The sequence below is a fragment of the Artemia franciscana genome, unplaced genomic scaffold, assembly GCF_032884065.1.
Source record: "Artemia franciscana unplaced genomic scaffold, ASM3288406v1 Scaffold_2625, whole genome shotgun sequence".
Classification (NCBI taxonomy): Eukaryota; Metazoa; Arthropoda; class Branchiopoda; order Anostraca; family Artemiidae; genus Artemia; species Artemia franciscana.
The window spans coordinates 11,389-34,104 of NW_027063440.1; the positions used below are offsets into that span (position 1 = coordinate 11,389).

Consider the following 22,716-nt stretch of genomic DNA (forward strand, 5'->3'; position numbering starts at 1 on the left):
AATAGCTAGAATTTGGGTAAAATTCTATTTAATTGACTTCTTGCTATCTCAGAAAGGGTTTTGGTTAGGAAAATAAAACTTTCAGGGATAGGTCTACAGGCTAAAGTGTGTCCTAGGAAGGTATTTTAAAGTACCCACCTCACCTCCTTCTCCCTCTAGAGGGCCCTGAAATTTGCCTACATGACAGGTCTATAGGCTAGGCCTACCAAATGAAATTTTGACAAAACAACATTTTACCTTAAATTTTAGTTACTAGTTGCTTTTTCTCTGCCTTTAGTTCTAAAAATGTGATTACTGTTAGTTGAGTAGACTTTTGAGCCATATCAATGTTGTTTTGTTTTTTTTTCAAAATTTAGGAAATGTATTTGTATATCTTTGAAACCTTATAAAATAGAATTGAGCAAAGTTATGAAGCTGAAAAGAATTTTGTTGTACTTTGATTAAGCAGAAGATCTATTTTGCAAGGTTTCACTTTTATAACACACATATTTTTAAAGGTCATCAAAGGTCAGGGCCCTCTAGAGGGAGAAGGAGTGGAGATAGTTGCTTCAAAATACCTTCCCAGGACATACTTTAGTCTGTAGATTCATCCCTGAGAGTTTCATTTTCCTAACCTAAACCCTTTCTGAGATAGCAAGAAGTCAGTTAACTAGAATTTTACCAAAACAAAAAATAGGCAAGCCTAACCTATGAAAGTCAACAATTTAGCCTATGCCAAAGTAATAGGTCAAAAAGATTGACCTAGGCTTTTCCAAGAAGACAAGATTTAGATAAAATTACTTGGGCTATACAGACTAGGAAGTTTACAACAGCCCTTAGCATATGCTGATGAATGAAAGTGATGAACTAAAGTTTTCTGCAACATTTTTCAAGTTCAAAAAACTTTGAAATCAGGGCAAATAAAAGAACATATGAGACAAACCATTGAAAATAAATTTTATAAGCCTACAAAGTTCACTTACCTTTACTAATAACCAACTACAAAAAGAAAAATTTCTTTATCTATAATTCAGATAATAATCAATTTCAAAGTGTGACCAGTTGAAGGGTATCATACATAAATATACAGTGGAATTAAATAATTTGTTTAATGCTCAGCCCATATAATTTTAATAAAATAAAACAAATTGCAATAAAAGATTAATTCAAATGAAATTATAGTGACTTTTGACTATTTAATATTCGATATATATGTACAAATGCAAAATTCTAAGTAATCTAGATGCCTCTGTTTATAATTATATTTAAAAAAATAAAACATGAATTTCAACGGAATTATCAGCAATGTTTTTAACAATTGGACTGCTTTGCAGGTTTATTTGCCAGTCGTAAATTTTTGGTTGTAGAATAACAATAAGTACTCCAAAAACTTAAAAGTAACACGAATCTAGGCTAGGCTAACTTTTGCTACCTTTTCTTGTAAGTCAGAAATCTGATAGGCTAGCCCTATATTGATAATTATATTAGGCTATTCAGTCCTCCGTTTAACGTCATTTTCTGATTTAATGGTCTCTACCATTATAGGTGATTCCCAATCCTCCCTAATGCGCAGTTTTCTATGAATTTGGAGAAATTTCTATTACTGAGCTAAAAATTATGTGATGCACCATTCACTGCCCTTTTTAGCTCTTTTCAAAATTTCAATTTCAGGCACTTAGGAAAAATAATTTTCCTCTTGTTTTGCCTAGAAAAGGGTTAAAAAATAATCCTTACTTTATTATATAGATAATAATTGTAATTTGCACATTTTGGTAAATATAGAGCAGTTCATATAATTGACCTAGGCCTATATATATAGTGAACTTACTACTTGATGTCATTTTATATTCTCTTTCTGAGTATAATAATTGATTTTCTTGCAAATTCAATTCGAAGCCCTTTTGCATCCTTGAAAATAATTTCTTTCTATATATTTTGGACATAAAAACAGGTTAAAACATTTGTTTCAAACTTACTATTTCATTATAAATCTATTTTGTAAAAGTTTTATATTTTACAAAGACTGATTTGTCAAAATTAAAGTTGAAATAAAAATACAAACAATTCCACCATATTTTCTTTCTTATTCTGTTAGACTGCTTAAAAATTGCGATTTCACCTATATGTGAGAAATTGTATAGATTTTTTTTATCTGACTTAATTATGAATTGCTTGTCAATTATATAACTTCAACATTCTAGATTTTATAATGAAAGAGAAAATTTGAAACCAAAGTTTTAACCCTTTTTTACCCAAAAACAACTGAAAGAAATGATCATTTTTGATAGTCCAAAAAAGGCTTAAAAGTGAATTTGCAAGTAAAGCAATTATTGTATTCAGAAAAAAAATAGAAAATAGCATCAAATTCAATCAATCAAATTCAATCAAATAGCATCAACAAAATTAAAGTTGAAATAAAAATACAAACAATTCCACCATATTTTCTTTCTTATTCTGTTAGACTGCTTAAAAATTGCGATTTCACCTATATGTGAGAAATTGTATAGATTTTTTTTATTTGACTTAATTATGAAAAATCAATGCTTGTCAATTATATAACTTCAACATTCTAGATTTTATAATGAAAGAGAAAATTTGAAACCAAAGTTTTAACCCTTTTTTACCCAAAAACAACTGAAAGAAATGATCATTTTTGATAGTCCAAAAAAGGCTTAAAAGTGAATTTGCAAGTAAAGCAATTATCATATTCAGAAAAAAAATAGAAAATAGCATCAAGTGGTAGGTTTACTTTATCTGTAGGTTGAATATATGAACTGCTCCATATTTACCCATATTTCAACTGCAGCTCTGTTATATTCCTCCTCCCCCAAATGTGAAAATTTATATCCTAAATAAGATGTTTCCCTTTTTTCTGGTTCTCAATTTTATCACTGTTGATTCAATTTACAGGTACACAGCTTTAAACAAGAATGGCACAAACAGTTTAAGGTAAACACAACTATTTTAAAAATATTTATAAATATCTTATTCAATTGGATCATGTTGAATCAAGGCTTATGGATTATATAGTTTTAAAAAGTTAGAATTATACTCAGATATTAAGTTTTTAACCAGTATTTTAACCCTTTCCTATTGCCAAAAATAAGTAAAAAAGTATAATCTTTAGCCAATTGATAAAAATGAAGAAAAAGTACAAAAGCAGATATTCTGGCAAGAATATCTACTAAGTTTTCTTCAGTGTAAAAAAAGAAAGAAGAAAATAAAGCTAAGCATTTTGAAGCAAACTCAAAAAAAGCAGATGAGACACAGTAGAGCAGCTTATATTACCCTTGGTTTCTTGAGCATTTAATTTTATCAGTTTTTTTCTTCTTTTTCATGCATCATGTATAGATAGTTGTATGTTATCATGTATGTTAGAATGTATTTATTTAAGAACTCCCCAGCCTAATACATATTTGGAGGGTATGCAATTTTCAAGGACAATTGTCATTCTTGAAATTCTTTTATGAAACTATTAAGCTGGAATGTAAAAAGGGAGATTGAAGAAGGTATTAGTAGTCTGTCCTAAATTATAGAATGCCTGGATCAAACGTTTGGAGCAAAAAACTGCTTGTGAAGGGGAACTAAATTCTATAGAAATCTAAACTCTAAAAAATAAAGTTCTGATCAAATATGTGGAACAACAGTCTATTATATATGCTGATTCTAAGTATATGAAATGTGTTAAGTTTAAAGTTGCCCATTTAAAACCATTAGCAAATGAAAATATGCATAATTTTAGAAAGAGGGATTAAACTCTCCCCAAAAGGATAAAATCTTGATAGAAATCGTGTAATAAGGTTGAACTTATACAAAAGCCCTGCAGTAGCTATTTCCAAAATATAAACTTGCTTTTTTCCACAGAAGTATGGTTCCATTTATCACCATCTTTAGGCTATAGTCCTAGATTGGGATTAGCCTGTAGTCCTTGATTTCCCATTTGAATGGATAATTTATGCTCTAGCAGGACTTTTCATAAAAAAGAGATTTCACCACATTAAATTGCAATGTTCTAGTATTTTGGACCATAAAACAGTAATTTCACCACAAGTAAAGGCAAACTGTTCTTGAGGAAAATTCTGAAATTTTAGTTTAAAAAATGTTTATTTAGATTTCTATTCTTACAGGCAAACTGTTTTGCATTCACTGTTTGTAATTCACTAATAAATATGAAAGTTTTAAAGTGTGGCATATTTTCATATTATTTATTTTGGCCTATGGCTTCTCTAATAGGGAAGGATTTTATTTGAGCCCCAAAAAGCATTTTAGGTCTATTGCGTCTAGGCTTCTATGAGGAGTGATTCAGATGTATGAAGCATGTTGTTTGAGTGATGTAGGGGTGAAAACTTCTCTTTTATGGCAAAGATTAAAGGTTTTTCTTGGATAATCATACCTTATTTTCAAAAACAAATGCACCAAAGAGCTCTTTTTCTTGTGGTGTTATTCTGCAAAAGATGAACTTTGATTTTGAGTGTTGAGTTAGAGGTTGTGATAGCTCTTCTCATATTTAAGGTAACAATGAGTACAGTATGTTAAAAACTAACATAGGTATATAAAAGAAACAAGTTCTTTCAAATGAAATTGAAGAGTTACATTTAATTACAAATTAGTATACATTTTTCTGTATGTGCTTTTCTATCTTCAACTTCCTCCTCTTTATGCTAAAATTTGGCTTTTTCTGCCTATTGTTCTAAGAAGGATTGGTTACACAAAAGTCCACACTTTCAGCATAGCACAATAAAACTGTAGCCTAAAGAGCAAGGAGAGAAAAAGTGGCAATCTCCCTAATTTATAAAATCATTTGTGTTTGTTTTAAGTTTTTTAGGTTGTTTTAACATTGCATTTAACTGTCACAAAAGTTTTTTTAATTTAATGCAGGTTTTAGAGGTCATTTTTACCACAGTGCTTGTTTTCAAATGTATTTATCATGTTATTTCTTCTATCAACATTTTCGCATCATTTTTAGATGATATAATTTTTGTACTGTTTTGTACTTTGTTTAGAGATGGTCTACAGGGCTATTCCAAAAGAAATTTTCAGATGGTTACATTATGTTTAATGAAAAGAGAATGATACTTTGCAAAAACTAGTAATTTTCAAAAAGAAAGCCTAGGCCAACCAAAAGTAACAATGCCCTTGAATGGCGTGGACAAAGGTCATAGGACAGGATTGTATGCAAATAGGAACTTCTTGGGTAGGAGTAAAGAGTGAATCTTTGAACAGATTATGAAGGAGCAGGGGCACACATTGCTGTTAAGTAATTAACTAATTCAAATTAATTACTGCCATTCTTTGTTTTAGCTTGCAGTTGAAAACCAGTTGGGAGGACCACAGAGCAAAGAAATTGCTGAGTGGATGGTTGGAGTTACTGAAAAATTCTTTGTAGATAATGGTATGTAATCTTCATTTAGAGATGCTAGGAAATAAGTAAGAATTTCTTAGCTTTTGTGGTAGAATTAAGATTTTAAAAGGCTAAAAAACCTATGCTTTTGATATAATACTGCTACATATCCTATGTAAGTCCTCTAATATTTTCATTGTCCTAGAAATATTGCCTCTGTAAACTTATAGGAATTTTGTGGCTTAATTTTATTATTACTACTACTAGCAACTCACCACAGCACTAAGCTGCCTAAGGTCAACATAGCTACACTTGCTCCTACTCCATCCTAATCTATTCAAAACCTCCTTTTTCATACCCTCCCAGGAAGTTCTCATTTTCCTCAAGTCTTTCTTTACAACATTCTCCCAACCCAACTGTGAATAAGCTGTTTTCTGTTTGCCCTAAACGGTTGGCCAAGAAGAACAATCTTTGACAATATGTCATCCTTCATCAGCAGAATCTGTCCTAGCTGTTTCAACCTTAGCCTTAGAAAGGGGGGCTGAACCATATTTTTTGTATAGCTTACTGTTTGAAATGCAGTCAGTCAACTGGGTACCCAAACCAATCTGTATGCATTCCTCTGGAAAGCATCTAGCAAATCTTTTCCCGTTTTTTGTAGCGCCCATACTTCAGAACTGTATTTGACCATTGTCATCACTGTAATTTCCAATATTCTAATCTACTCTAATTTTAGCATCTTCACTGCTCCCACTGTCTTTTAGCTAATGAAAAAATAAAGAATATTCTACCGTTATTTCAGTCAAGACCTCCACTCATCCATCCTCATTGCAAAAAAAAAAATGAATTAATGAGTTAGAAAAACTGATAGTCTTATTTGAGAGTTCGCTTGGTAAACACCTTATTTTGGATATAACCTATTAATACAGTAAGCTCAAGCTGGTCTGATTTCCCTATAGACATTTATTGAAACATCATTCATAATCGGATTATTTTCATTTGTTGGCTAATTGATAGTTTTGGTATTTGAGTGCAAATTCCCTTGGGACTTAGTGATTTATTAAGTAAAGAGATTTTCGTACAAGGACTTCAGAACTTGAATATATTTCAATGACATATTATCTGCGATAGCCATGTCGGAGAAATTAGTTTGGAATGCGATTTTGAACTTTTAAAATCGTGCTCGAAAAACTGGAAATAAGAGTGACAAGATAAGTCGTAAAGCATGCGAGTTTTTTACAAAGGACGATATAATCAAGGCTAAGGAGATACTGTGGTCTTCTGCTCACTACACCAATAGAGTGTCAATTAAAAAAAGTGCCGAAGACATTATTAACGAAATGTTAAAGGTACTTGAACTTTGTGAGCAACGTAACGTGGAACTACCAGTCTTTGTAATAGTTGAACCTGACGAAGTCCCTATCTGTCCTGGTGAGATAGCTGCGGTAATCACCAGAAAAGTTACAGAAGTTTGTAATAAGCTAGACAATTTCATGAATAAGGACCCTCCCGCCCCCTCGATTGTTCCTGCAGTTACTGAAACAAAACCCTCATATGCAGTGGTACTCAAGAATTTGCTTTCTGACCTCACGAAGTCAGATTTGAGGAAAGACTTTTTGCAAAAAATGTGTGGCAGAGAGTGCTCTAATATTGTCGAAGTTCAGCCCAGAAAAGATAATTGACGAGTTGTTACAGCTAGCAAGGCTGATGCAGAAAATCTTGTGGGGGTCTTTCAGAAAGGTGATAAATCTCTTTCTGCAACAATCAGGAGCCCCTCTCACCTCGGTATTGCTCGATTTGTTCCCAGCAATATAAATGACGATTAACTTTCCGCACTGATTCCTAAATGTGTCAGTTCAAAACAGATTGGCAACACCCGCTCGTTTCGATTGAAATTTGAAACCAAAGTTGATCTTATAACTGCCATAAAAAATCCCCCAGTCATAGATTATGAGAGGATCAAAGTGGCTGAGTATCTCTCCCTCCCGGTAAGATGTTTCAAGTGTCAAGCTTACGGGCATTTATGTTTCAAGTGTCAGTAGCTGCAAAAATGAAGCTATTTGCGCAGTCTGCGGTGACCATGGTCATTCAAGCTCCAAAACATCTCCTTGTCAAAGGCCCAAGAAGTGTACATTGTGCAAATCACAGGATCATCCTTGTTACAGCTTCAAATGTCCAGTCGCCCAAGGACTTTTAAGTAAAGTTAAGTCAGCATAATGGCTCGAGCCTTAAGTCTCTTATCATGGAATAGCAATGGCAAAGTGGTTGACAAAGGCCTAGTCCTCTCTGAACTTTTAAGTACAAATGAAATAATTTTTCTGCAAGAACATTTTTTGTCTGATGAAAGGAAAAATCTACTCAGCATTTCACAGAATTCTTATATCTTATTTCACCCAGAGAAAATGAATAAGAGCCGTGGCCGACCTTCAGGGGGATTAGCTATCATTTCACAATTTCCCGTCAATCTCCTTGAGTCGAATGACCATTTCATTGCTGCCGAATTTTCGGACCTAATCTGTATAAACGTTTACCTGCCAACTAATTACTGCTCTTCGGAATCAGAGAATAAATTCATAAATGCTTGCAAAAAGCTAGCGAGTTTTGTGAAGAGTTTCAAAGCGCCCAAATGCTCGAGTTTTGATCGCAAGAGACTTCAATTGTGACCTAACTGGCATTTCATGGCCAAGAACCCAACTCCTTCTAAATTCCCCCCTTTCCCCCCTTCCTACTCAGTTGCTGACAAAACAGAAACTTTCACATTTATTGGTGTCCTGTCAGCGACTTCTAACCTTAATCATTTTATTGCATCTTTCCCCTGTGAAACTGTCGAGGTAATTAGTGATGGCTTTTATTCGGATCACCTTCCAATAAAGTTGAAAATAAATGCTTCATTTCATGCCCCTAAACAGCCAGATAAAAAGTGGTTTTATATAAAAGACTGGAAAGAAGTTAACCGCGATATGTTTCGTTTTGAATGTGACAGAATATCAAATAAAATAAAGGTACCCATTCATTTGTTGTGCTCGCGCTCGGGCCTTAGTGAGGAAGAAATAGCCATCGGACTTACCACCTATCTAGCTGAAATTAACCATGCATTCAAGTGTGCTGAAGCTTCAGCTGTCCCGTGCAGGCGTATTAGGAAATGCTCTCAAGTTCAGGGTTGGTCAAAAAACCCTTCCCTTATTTCCGCGTGCGAGTCTTCTAAAATTTGGCTAAATATTTCGAAGGATTGCGGCAGGCCTAAGTCTGGGACTATAAATGGTTTGCGGCTACGTTCTAAACGTTTTTTTTTGCTAAAGTGTTAAGAAAACATAAGGTTGATCTTATTGAGAAAAACGCTCATAAAATTGCAGAGAACCCTTCGAAGCTCTGGAAAAAATTTGAACGCCCTAGTGAACACATTAGTGCAAATAATATTCCTGAGCCTGAGTGGATAAATTATTATAAGCATGAGTTTCCTTCTCCCGATCCTGCTCTTGAGTCAAAATTTGAAAAAGAATTAAGTGTTTGTCTGAAAAAACACGAACCTTCGACATTTATAATTAAGCCAAGTGATGTATCGTTTTATTGTAAAAAACTAAAGAAAAGAAATTCCGCGGGAGTTGATGGAATTACTGCCAGATATTTGATTATGCAAGTGCTTTTCTTTTAATCATTTATCTCTACTTTTTCAAATGTCTATTGAAAACGGAGTTGTTCCTTATCAATTTACAGTTGGTCAAATAACCCCTATTCCGAAAAAAGGCAAAAAGGATTTTACTGCGTGTAATTCGTTCCGACCTATAACAGTTTCTTGTACTATTTTTAAATTGTTTGAGTCAGTTATTTTGGATGAAATTGTTTCTAAATGTTATGTCCTACCCCACCAGTTTGGTTACCAAAAAGGTATTAGCCGGGAGCATGCCCTTTTTGATTTAATGAATGTTCTTGCTGATGCAGAAAGAAGTAGATCCCATATTATCCTTTGTGCTTTAGATGTTGCTCGTGCTTTCGACTCTTGCATTTTTTCCCAAGTTGCCCAAAATTCTGTTAATTTTAGTTGTATTCACCGTGGATTTAACTTGTCTTTAATAACTTTTGCAGATGATGTTTTGAATCTAAGCCGTACTTTTAGTGGATGTGAAAATGCGTTTAATCAGCTTTACAATGAATGTAAAAATATTGGGCCTTCTTTCAATGTTGAAAAAACTGCTGTTGTAGCTTTCAATTTTAAAGAGACAAAAGGCCCTATTTTCTTATCTTTAGCTAATGTTCAAGTCCCCCTTTCTCAAAAATTAGTTTACCTTGGAATGCCTATTGGAAAAAATATGAAAGAAACTGTGAAATTATCCCTTGAAAATTTGAAGAAAAAACTGAGAATTGCTTATGCTTCAATTGTATCTAATATTAAACACATTGATAAATTAAATCTTGCGAAAATTTATAATAGCCTAGTTTTACCTCATCTCCTTTCTCTTTATCCGGTTTGGCAGCTTTTTAGTGAACCTCAGAAACTATCTGTTCGTAGAGTATATTTTCGTTATGCTAAATTCCTTCTCAGTTACCCTCATTGGACTAGAAATAGTTACTTAATGAACAAATTCCGCCTAGTTTCTCCTACATCTATTATTGATAAAAGGCTTCATGATTTTCGTTCTTCTATGTCGATAGTGTCTCACCCATGGTCAGCATTACTTATTTAATTGTTTGTTTGTGTTGATTTGTATTTATTTGTAGCTTTTTTTTCTCTTATTACTCCATCTTAAGGGCGTTCCGCCCTCTTTTTTGTAGATGGGCTTTAAATAAATTGATTGATTGATTGATAAAAGTCCTCAAGACAAAATGAAAACAAAACACACTAAATTAAAAGCCACCCTCTTAATGCAACAGTGAAAAGACAATTAAATAAAACATCAGACATTGAACAGGTATTTGAATATGGGAACATAAATCGTAATAATATAATATAAAAATATATTTTATCATAAATTTTGCTCTGCTCCTAAATTCTATAGTGTCCCAAAAATCCACAAAGATAGAGTTGTTCTATGTTCTGCTGTAGCTTCTTTTATTTGAAGACCTTGATTTGCTGCTATTGTTGTTCTATTTTCTGTGGTAGCTTCTTTTATTTGAAGACCTCGATTTGCTGCTATTGTTGTTCTATGTTCTGTTGTAGCTTCTTTTATTTGAAGACCTTGATTTGCTGCTATTGTTGTTCTATGTTCTGTTGTAGCTTCTTTTATTTGAAGACCTTGATTTGCTGCTATTGTTGTTCTATGTTCTGTTGTAGCTTCTTTTATTTGAAGACCTTGATTTGCTGCTATTGTTGTTCTATGTTCTGTTGTAGCTTCTTTTACTTGAAGACCTTGATTTGCTGCTATTGTTGTTCTATGTTCTGTTGTAGCTACTTTTATTTGAAGACCTTGATTTGCTGCTATTGTTGTTCTATGTTCTGTTGTAGCTTCTTTTATTTGAAGACCTTGATTTGCTGCTATTGTTGTTCTATGTTCTGTTGTAGCTTCTTTTATTTGAAGACCTTGATTTGCTGCTATTGTTGTTCTATGTTCTGTTGTAGCTTCTTTTATTTGAAGACCTTGATTTGCTGCTATTGTTGTTCTATGTTCTGTTGTAGCTTCTTTTATTTGAAGACCTTGATTTGCTGCTATTGTTGTTCTATGTTCTGTTGTAGCTTCTTTTATTTGAAGACCTTGATTTGCTGCTATTGTTGTTCTATGTTCTGTTGTAGCTTCTTTTATTTGAAGACCTTGATTTGCTGCTATTGTTGTTCTATGTTCTGTTGTAGCTTCTTTTATTTGAAGACCTTGATTTGCTGCTATTGTTGTTCTATGTTCTGTTGTAGCTTCTTTTATTTGAAGACCTTGATTTGCTGCTATTGTTGTTCTATGTTCTGTTGTAGCTTCTTTTACTTGAAGACCTTGATTTGCTGCTATTGTTGTTCTATGTTCTGTTGTAGCTACTTTTATTTGAAGACCTTGATTTGCTGCTATTGTTGTTCTATGTTCTGTTGTAGCTTCTTTTATTTGAAGACCTTGATTTGCTGCGATTGTTGTTCTATGTTCTGTTGTAGCTTCTTTTATTTGAAGACCTTGAATGGCTGCTATTGTTGTTCTATGTTCTGTTGTAGCTTCTTTTATTTGAAGACCTTGATTTGCTGCTATTGTTGTTCTATGTTCTGTTGTAGCTTCTTTTATTTGAATACCTTGATTTGCTGCTATTGTTGTTCTATGTTCTGTTGTAGCTTCTTTTACTTGAAGACCTTGATTTGCTGCTATTGTTGTTCTATGTTCTGTTGTAGCTACTTTTATTTGAAGACCTTGATTTGTTGCTATTGTTGTTCTATGTTCTGTTGTAGCTTCTTTTATTTGAAGACCTTGATTTGCTGCGATTGTTGTTCTATGTTCTGTTGTAGCTTCTTTTATTTGAAGACCTTGATTTGCTGCTATTGTTGTTCTATGTTCTGTTGTAGCTTCTTTTATTTGAAGACCTTGATTTGCTGCGATTGTTGTTCTATGTTCTGTTGTAGCTTCTTTTATTTGAAGACCTTGATTTGCTGCTATTGTTGTTCTATGTTCTGTTGTAGCTTCTTTTATTTGAATACCTTGATTTGCTGCTATTGTTGTTCTATGTTCTGTTGTAGCTTCTTTTATTTGAAGACCTTGATTTGCTGCTATTGTTGTTCTATGTTCTGTTGTAGCTTCTTTTATTTGAAGACCTTAATTTGCTGCTATTGTTGTTCTATGTTCTGTTGTAGCTTCTTTTATTTGAAGACCTTGATTTGCTGCTATTTCTGTGTACTTCTCATGTAATATTGAAAAGTCAGAACTTGCTTCTCAAAAAAAAGAAGAAAAAAAAACTAGAAAAAAAATCAACCAAATGGAATGCAAAATGTTAGATATCGAAAATCATTATACATTTTGTCCACATTTGCAATAATTTTTTGTTATTTTTCCGATATATTTTTTCCGGTATATATCTTTCCAAACAAATTCTTCCAATGGTTTCCAATATTCAGTTGTTAATCTGCTGACTTGTCTTCATATTCTTCTGAACTTTTTTCTACAGCAAATCAATACCCTATGCCTTGTTTATCCTACTTTTTACATATTCAGAGGATCCAGCATCTTAATTAGTGATACTACTTGGGTGAATAAACCAGGTACGTAAGTAATCCCTTTGATGGGTTTTCTTGCTACCTAACATCACCTTTTCATCCTTGTTTATTCCTAGCTTAAGTGACTTAATCTTCTTGATATTAATTTTCAAACCTTATTTGTACTCTGGACTCTCAGAACCTTCAGAACTACCAAAAAAGAGGCAACACTGTGACTAGTGAAAGCCAGCAAAAGGAAAAGCTAATGACCTTTCAGATGGCATTACCATTTCTTTTCCAGTTATACTTCATTTGCATGCTCTTGCACATGCTCAGTACTTTTTGCACATTTGTGCAGTGTACTATGCTGCTGTAATTATAAATATAAATAAAACTCTTGTTATTCTATCAGAGAATTGTGGCAAATGAAGACCAAATCTAAGCAATAAAAAAAGTCATTTGTCAAGATTGGTGCCAGTTATTGCTTAAAACAGTGCAAACCTCAGCAATGGTTTAAGAAAGTGAGAAAAAAAGGGGGTCGCTTGTGCAAGACCCTTCTAAAACTTTTGATAAATTTTCTTGACCCCCTAAGGATGTTCTCCAACTTTACTGTTTATTTATTCGGCCTCTACAGATGAAGGATGACAGATTACCGAAGATTGTCCTTTTTGGCCAACCGTTTGGGGCTACACGGAAAGCAGGTCATCCTTGTCTGGGTTGGGAGGGTGTCATAAATAAAGATTTAAAGGAAATGGGAACTTCCTGGGAGAGTGTAAAGAGTGGGGCTTTAAATAGATTAGGTTGGAGGAGGAGCGTGCGTAGCTGTGTTGGCCTCAGGCGAATTGGTGCTGCAGTGAGTTATTAGTAGTAGTAGTAGTAGTAGTAGTAGTAGTAATACTCGAGTATGCTTGTCCAGTGTGACATTGCGGTCTTTGTTTGGAGTATATGTATATGACGGAAAATGTCCAAAAAAAGCGCTTAGAATCATAAATGGCGAAGGGAAGGTTCTATATCATTAGGTAAGTTCAAGCTCACGACGTTGGCCGAAAGAAGAAACCTGCTATGCCTTCGTTTCGGTACCAAGAACCTGTCTTGTTTCTTGATTACGCTCCATCATCACTGAACCCTACCTTCCTGCCCGTAGCAGACCGTCCCGAATAAAATCCCAAAAAGTCCCCAAACTGACTCATCCCCGCTAAACATGAAAAATATCGCAAAAATTTTGTCCCGAGTTTTGTTGATCAATTTTATTGTTTGCAATCTATATATATAAAAATAAGTTGTCCTTCTGTCTGTCGAGTGACGTCATGTTTGTGTGTCGACTGACGTCATGTTTGTCGACTGACGAAATTACAGACCAGGACGTCGGGACACAAATGACGACCGGGACACCGGGACATAGGGAATATAAATGACGACCGGGACACTCAAAGAGAAAGCGACCGGGACACAAGGAATGGTCGATTAGCAATCACCATCAACAAAGCACCGGGACACAAATGACGACCGGGACACAGGGAAACAACAACAACGGGGACGCCGGTGGGCACAGGGGGATATATAAACGACAACGGGGACACAGAGAATGTTCGATTAGCAATCACCATCAACAAAGCTCAAGGGCAATCATTAGAATAATGAGGCATAGATCTGAATACAGATTGTTTTTCCCATGGACAATTATATGTTGCATGTTCAAGAGTCGGTAAACCCGAGTATCTATTTATATGCACAGACAATGGGACAGCCAAGAATGTTGTATATTCGCAAGTTTTACATAGTTAAATATATATATATATATATATATATATATATATATATATATATATATATATATATATATATATATATATCATGAAAAGAGAAATCACCAATGCAACAGCACAAACACAAAAAAAAAAAAAAAGAGACAGGAGGAGAAAAGGAAGACTGTTTTCCTAAATTAGTGATTAATATAGACCAGCACTTGAATGAGGCCTTAACCCTACTCATCCATACAATCAAATAGGTCAAACAGCATAGCCATACACAATCAACCATAAAGAATAATCCATGGACAGGCAGTCATGTCGTCAATAAGTATAAGTCGTCATTTACCAAACAATAGAAAAAATAATATAGACAAATAATTCAGAGGCAACACCCAACACAAAGGCTCATCAGGAGAATACACTGGCCTATATAGGGTTTCGCCGCTTTAAATTCTCTACCCAGCACAGTGTTGTGGCTACCACAGAATATCCATGGCATCCCCGTGTCAGGTTGGACATTTAGCTGCTCCAGCAATAAACCGTGGTTAGGGGGATTCTTATGAAATTTTACAGTCCAATATAGGAAAGGGAACTTTTTATCATTGTCATTTATTTTAATATTAAAATTTTTAAAAAGTATTTCTTCAGTCTTTTCAATTAAATTGTCATCCTCTATATTTACCTTTTCACAAAAAAAAAAGAAAAAGAAAAAAAAAGAGAGACAGAAGGAGAAAAGGAAGACTGTTTTCCTAAATTAGTGATTAATATAGACCAGCACTTGAATGAGGCCTTAACCCTACTCATCCATACAATCACATAGGTCAAACAGCATAGCCATTCACAATCAACCATAAAGAATAATCCATGGACAGGCAGTCATGTCGTCAATAAGTATAAGTCGTCATTTACCAAACAATAGAAAAAATAATATAGACAAATAATTCAGAGGCAACACCCAACACAAGGGCTCATCAGGAGAATACACTGGCCTATATAGGGTTTCGCCACTTTAAATTCTCTACCCAGCACAGTGTTGTGGCTACCACAGAATATCCATGGCATCCCCGTGTCAGGTATCACCACCAAAATACATGCCTATGAAAGAAAAAAAAAACAGCAAATGTAAAACAACCAAGTAAAACCAAAACAAGCTTATCCTGTTAATATATCCCTCTTTTTAGCAACAATAGGTAAACTAAATATTATAAATTTTACCAAATCACAAATATTAACACATTGCAAAAAACCTGAATGAACTAAACAATTATAGAATTCATCTTTACCATGTGGCTAATTGTTTAAAAAATCCGCTCAATTAGAAACACAATTCAAAATATATATATATATATATATATATATATATATATATATATATATATATATATATATATATATATATATATATATATATATATATATATATATTCACAGGTGGGACACAGGGACACAACTACAATGGCGCGTAACGACTTACGTGCGCGGGGGGCTTGGGGGGTGCGAAGCGCCCCCACCAACTAGGGGTCAACAGCTAGTTTTATATATCTATATATATAAAAATAAGTTGTTTGTTTGTGTCTGTCGACTGACGTCATGTTTGTGTTTCGACTTATGTCATGTTTGTCGACTGACGTCATTATAAGGATTGAGCTGTATGTCGTCATGAAGTTGTTTGTAGACTGACGTCATGTTTGTCAACTGATGAAATTATAGACCGGGACACAAATAACGACCGGGACACAGGGAATATAAATGACGACCGGGACACTCAAAGAGAAATAACAGACTGGGACACCGGGACACAAATAACGAAATAAATGACGACCAGGGCACAGGGAATGTTCGATGAGAAATTACAGACCGGGACACCGGGATACAAATGACGACCGGGACACAGGGAATATAAATGACGACCGGGACACTCAAAGAGATATTACAGACTTATATGTTGCATGTTTGAGAGTCAGTAAACCTGACAATCTATTTATATGCACAGACAATGGGACAGCAAAGAATGTTGTATATTCGCAAGTTTTACGTAGTTAAAAACATATATATATATATATATATATATATATATATATATATATATATATATATATATAAATCAGTCTATATTCACAGGTGGGATATTCACGCGCGCGGGGGGCCTACACATATATATAGTAGTGCTCTTTTGATGTAAAATTCAAATTCGTCAACCATGCTGTGATAGAAATTTTCACAATAAATTCTATTCTATTGTCGGTTATGACGTTAAGAGACAGAAAAATTATGTGTTTTTGTTACTGATGTGCATATTTCAAGTTCACGAAGATAAGCTGAGGAATAGTAAATTGTATGATCAGCAAATGCAAAACAAAAGAAATGCTTGAAATGGAATACGAGTATATAAAACAGGACTCCTAGTATTCCTTACATAGTCATTGTTGCACACTGGACCGGCCCTTGGGGAAGGACTTGGATATTTTTATAGGACAGAGGGATTTAAAATGCATGACGTCAGTTTTGCTGAGATCTAATTTTCGAGGTTTTTCGAGGTTTTAATTTTCGAGGCTCTTTTTAAAAATTCATTTTCTTACCAATATTTTACTATTAACTCCAATGAAAATATTAATTACTATTTCTGAATCAGCTACAAGCGATAATCTATTCTCACTAGCTAGATTTTTTTTTAAAAATACATTTTTAAACTTTTTTTTAATTTTGGCTGTTTTAGCTGTCTTAGTCCCTTTATGGGTTCCGAACATAATTTCCCTTTGAAACGATTATTGAATTACGAAAGAGCATAAAAAGGCATCAAGTCATGCATTCACTTTCATCCTAGCTAAATTATGTTGAAAACTGCAAATTTACCTGAATTATATAGCACAGGCAAATAAAAATGTGCTTGATTATTACCAGCTAATAGGGTACTATGCCAGAATGAACACTTTATGGCAACAATGTACCAGTTATGGTAACACTAGGCTTGTTTTTAGGCTACTAAGTCTGCTATGATCTTACAATTTTTGCTAAAAACAATTTTAGAAGAACATCAGAGAACTCTGGTGTTAGTTCTTGGTCTTTTTTTCCATAATATCTAAGTTCAGTATACTTGCTGGCCTTAAGACTTTGATGATTAGGGTTGCCAAGTTCCCAAAATTCTAGGGGAGGGAAATGATTTTTTGTGAAGATTAAAAAAAGAGTTTATTTTCAAATTCAATGGAAGTACATTTTTAAATGATAATACCTAGAAGTAATACATTTTTAATTAAATCCAGAGATCTAAATCTAAACCTTACTCGCCATACTGTCCCCAATTGGTGCCCTTTTTGATGAGACCATCATTTCTAATCTTCTGTTCCATGTCCTATTTAACAGCAAAATATGAATTTGAAGCACTTTTGACTGAGTTCAGTAAGCTCCAAGATCAAAGAAGTTTCATTAGGCAACAGATGAAAATCTAAACAAAATAATGTAAGATCAGATAAGTAAAATCTTAGTAGCAATATGGGGCCTACTTACATTCAATGAAAATAACAGATTATAGCAATCTAGGATAGATAATTACAGATATAAGATCTAGTCCTAGTCCCTAATCTTCAACTAAATTTTAGTCAAAAAAGGATAAAATACTCTTGTAATGAGCTGTGAATGATCGGTTTCAATATGTATTTCCAGTGGTGTCAATTGGAGGAGGAATGGACCGTGTCCCCTTATAGTTTTTATCCCCTGCTGTAGATTTGAAAAATACCTTTTCTCTGGGTATTTTCTTTGAAAAATGCCTTTTTTTGTTTTTTCATTGAAGAAATTTCTGAAAACGACAAACTTGCTCACCTAGATGTAGAGATACATTTCTCCCTTTTTAAATCTTTCTCCTTCCCTCTCCTTCTGCCGAGCAGTAAAAGAAACGCGGTTTCTATGCCATTATTTTTCCAGTTCATTTTCGTCATCTAAAATTAAAATTGTCCATCTTTTCCTTTTATTCGTCGAATTATTCATTTTGTTTTGATTCTAGAAAATCTGCAAGGCTGGGAAGTAGGTGACTATCTTGCTGAGCTAGTCTCCAATGAATTTGAAACAGAAATTGAAGATGGCTCCACAGATGAAATTGGCATACTGTTATGCAAGTTTTTCAAGTTGGTAAAAGAGTCTAACCTAGAACAGTTACAAGCTGAATTATTAAGACTGCCAAAATGTAACCTTGCTCTGTGCAGGCTGCAAGAATCTCCAGAAGACAATGAAATGGTAATTTTAATTTGGAAAAAGATTATTGTGTAACTTAGTGTTTACATAATATTCGGAGAGGTAAAGCTAGTAAAAGCGACTAAAATTGAACAGTTGCGATCTGAATTTTTAAAGTTACCAAAATTTAACCTGGCACTGTGCAAGGTGCGCAAATAAGCTGGTAATAGAGTCGGTAAAGGAGTCTGCTCTCAGAGGTAAATAAAGGTAAAGAAGGCAATTGAACTTTCCAGTCCCTATCAGTGGTTCTGATCTCCGCTTCATGACCCTTTAGCCAGGAAGTGCAATTGGGAAAAGGGAGAGCTGAAAACAATCAAGATGATTGTGGAACATTTAGACTAATCATTTCTTTGTCACGATCCTAAATATGTGATATTAAAGCGTGTAGCCCATTGTACCTTTGTATTTTGTTGTTGGTGTAATTGAATGGAGCTTCCAGAATTTTTTCTCTATGCTCCTGTACCTTTGTATAATAGGATTCAAAAGTTGTCTACTTCTTCCATTAATAATCTAAAATGTGCTTGAAAAATCAACAGTTTACCTTCGTATCCGTAGCTTACGTTGCTTGTTGCCTTCTAAGCTTAGCCCATCAACTACAGCCCTTTTGAAGCTTCTACAGCCCATTCTACAGCCCTTTTGAAGCTTCTACAGCTCCTTCTATGCGAAGTGCCCTGGTCTAAAACAAAACCAAAAAAGCACAAATAACACATTTTGCCCGCATCGTTCTTTACTTAGGAAGCGCTATTGGTCTGCCTATGATTAAGCTTATGTGTTGCTATAAGGTAATTCCATTTTATATAAAATCTTTCAAGTTTCTTAACAAAGAAAATTGTTTCGGCTTTTTCTTACTCTCAAGGAAAAACACGAACTTAATAACACTTACTTACACTTACATTAAAAAAACCTTACATAATGAAATGGGGGGGGGGCTGGGGGCCAGTCATCCTGTGCTTTCACACCCTTTTTGTCTACTTTGCCCAGATTTCTCAAAGTTCGTATTCGGAGTTGGGTCGATTCTACTTGAGCTTACCGAGTCATGTCAATGACAGGCGTTCCAAACAAAATAACACCAGGACTCGAGCCCCTATCCTCACTGATAAGGATTTCAAGTAGTGTGCTAACCACTCGGCTAGGATGTGATACATCTTACCAAATTCCTTGATAAGCATCCTTTCTCTCTGCAAGAGAATTTTCAGGAAGTAAGTAAAAATAACTAGTTTGTTAAAGCACACCAGTTGTGCATCGTAAAATAAAGAATTCGGTTTGACTGTCCTCAGCGCATAAAAGGGCCTCTCCTTGCAACGTTAGAAAAGTAACTAGATAAAAGCATCAAACATCGAATGCTTATTCAATCTAGGAAGACCTGATTCGAAAGACTATACACATGTTTTCAATATGTTATAATCACCACTACAAATTTCATATAATATACAATCAAACTCCTCAAATATATGAATAAATGTGAATCATTATAATAAAAAAATCATCGTAAAATAGATATAATTCATTGTTAAAACCATCATAAACAATTCATCTCAACCGATGATTTACAGTTCGAAAAATAAAATTTCTTATGATTAATTAAAATAAATTGAATATTTTCAAAATAAATTAATAATAAATTTTCAAATAAAGTTCTCAAAATAAATTAAATATTTTGGCATGGTAGCTCTAACGTGTCTCCTTTTTTCTCTTCCTCCAGGGTTTTCCCTCTCTTCTTTCTCTCTTTTTACTCTTTCTTTTTTCTCCAGACCTAGTAGCTTATTGAACGACTAACGTATATTAGCGTACTGTTGTATTAGCCTCAATGTTATCGGTTTTGTCTTTGTAGGGATTCTTAGGAACATAGCATGTACGATTCGCAAGAGACTGCACACATGTTTTCGTAATTAATATAGACTACTAAGGCACCCATATCTTGGTTTTAGAGGGGTTATAATATTCGGGAGTAGTGTACAAGTTTGAAAAAAATGTAAAACGATGTGTTTAAGAAAATATGGGTAAGATTGTAAAAAATGGTGCGATTTAAAGCGGGTTTGGTCCCGAAATCATCCCTCTCTCTCCCTATGCTTGTCCTGGGGGCTCATGCAATGTTTGTTAGTAGTATTCTGTTTTGAGAGAACCTTGAAAATCAGCCCAACGTTGTGCTACATTGATGTTTTGACTTGTGAAGGGTGAAATAAAACCCGGCTGTGCAAGTTAAATTAGACTTGGACAACCTTTCTCAACAGGCTAATAAAATTGTTAGAAATAAAATTATCTCCAAATATACTACAATCTGAAATTTTTTTCTTTTTATTGTTGTAAGAAAAACTTTAATGTTGTTCATAGAAATATAAAATGTTGTTATGATAATGTATATAAATATTATATGTATTATTATATGTAACATATAACAACTATTTACTTGTATATTATTTCTTCGGGGCGATTTTACTCTTAATCTCGGGAAAGTCAAATTTTTCCTGTTTTGGTTTTTATTTTTGATATTTTTTGTTTTTTAATATATTTGAAGATTAAAGACTATAGATTTTTCCACTAAATTTTGATCTTTATAATCTTATGTAGATTTCGTTATAAGCTATCGTCCTTCGTGATTACAAAATTTTGTATACATATTTCGCAACTAAAAGCCTTTAAAATTTTTAATGGCACAACAAAAGAGGTCTTAAAATTAATGCTTCTTGAATTGACCACGCCTAGTCTCCTTCAAAACATCCACAGATAAAGAAATGGCGAATAAACTCCAGTAAGAATGAATATAACATTTTTTTAATGGTTATAACATTGGCCTAAAGTTAGCTCTAGGAGATGAGAGGGGAATATTAGAGGGTTTGCCGACCTTTTGCTATCTATTTTTGTCGAAATAATTCATCCGTGTATAAAATTTCGGCTCAATTTAACCCTGGAAAGTAGGTGAAAGACTAATGAGAATATTTCGCCTCTCCCTTCTTTGAACTCAACAGACAGAGGTAAATCCGGGGGAGGGTCAGACTGGAATGTCACTTCACCAGAAGCTTGAACGTCGCCCTAATTAGTAGGGAAGGAGTGAACAATACCAATAGAGGAGCTCAATTTTCGCTAGTACCTCCCCCCTCAAACATTAATTCTGTATCTACACCTGTCGACACACCAACTGAAACAGAAGTTTTTAATAAAAAGAAAAGAAAGAAGTATGGTAAACCTAACAGCTTTGCAATTATCTTACAAGGTTCAGTTCAAGTCTGGGAGTCTGGGTAACAAACATCAAAAATAAGAAGAACAATAATGAATCCTTTTCGTAAGACAGTGGAATTCTAATTTGAATGAGTGTCTCGGCCCTATGTCCAAGGGCCGTCCTCAAGTAATCATAAATATATAAAAGAAAAAAAAAACTTACAATAACATACGACCAATGGAACTAAAAGGAAACTAAAATCCAAGATTGGGAACTGGCGCTAATGTCGTTAAAAAACATTAACAGCATCTAGTATTTGGTAAGGCTTGGCATAGTTAATTTAATTTGTGAAGTCGGTAAAATTAGTGTAGTAATAACTGTCTTATCTCAGTTCCTGACAGGAAAACGTATAGTAAGCTTGAAAAAATGCCAGTTGCTGCCAAATTTTAGATGGCATTGATAGTTTTAGTGTTGCCGACACCAGCGCTAGTTTTCACTCTTATAAGCGATCTCTACTGTTAATTTCAAGCATTAATAGATGTTCATTTGTATTTTAGGTACCCGAGGATTCGGTTGAGGCACTAAATGTTGACAGCATGTCCTTACAGGAAACGGGTGATAAAAAATCTAAAGAACCTATAGTAGACGAAGAAGGTTTTACATTGGTGACGAGAAGCAAGAAAAAATAAAATGATTTTGAATATAAATATCTTGAGTTTAGTTTGTAACGGAATAATTCCATAAAGACAACAATGGAGGGAATTGGCACCGAAAATATATATTTTGAACCAATCATCTGGTGAAAATCCACCAATTATTGAGTATTGAGTTTATCCACCAATCCACCAATCATCTGGTGACAAAATTCCTAGAATTGGTTTATGATACTTATATTTTTGAGTTCATAGAATTGAGTAAATCACGTTAAGTATGGAACTGATCGAACTAGCTTCTAATATCATTAACTCTTCGGGGTAACGGTGAAGAGTTATGGTTTCTCTGTTGGAAACATTTTAATCAACTTAAAATAGCACTATTAGATTCCTTATTTTATACTCTTTCCGAATATCAAAGTCGCTTTTCGAAAATGCGACCCCCCTCCTCTTGATGGTCCAGGATAACAATCAAATTCTTATTTATAATATGTAACTTGTTTTTATTAATGAGACTGTAT

The 22,716-nt window shown here is 34.0% G+C and overlaps 1 protein-coding gene across 1 annotated transcript; it reads left to right on the forward strand.

The window, feature by feature from the left end:
* The first annotated feature begins 1,229 nt into the window (after positions 1 to 1,229).
* Positions 1,230 to 22,249, forward strand: LOC136042970 (pre-rRNA-processing protein TSR2 homolog). The gene is made up of 4 exons (XM_065727869.1): positions 1,230 to 1,313; positions 5,281 to 5,371; positions 18,159 to 18,388; positions 22,100 to 22,249. The coding sequence occupies exons 1-4, from the start codon at positions 1,260 to 1,262 to the stop codon at positions 22,229 to 22,231; spliced, it is 507 nt and encodes a 168-aa protein (XP_065583941.1). The 5' UTR covers positions 1,230 to 1,259; the 3' UTR covers positions 22,232 to 22,249.
* Positions 22,250 to 22,716: the final 467 nt, after the last annotated feature.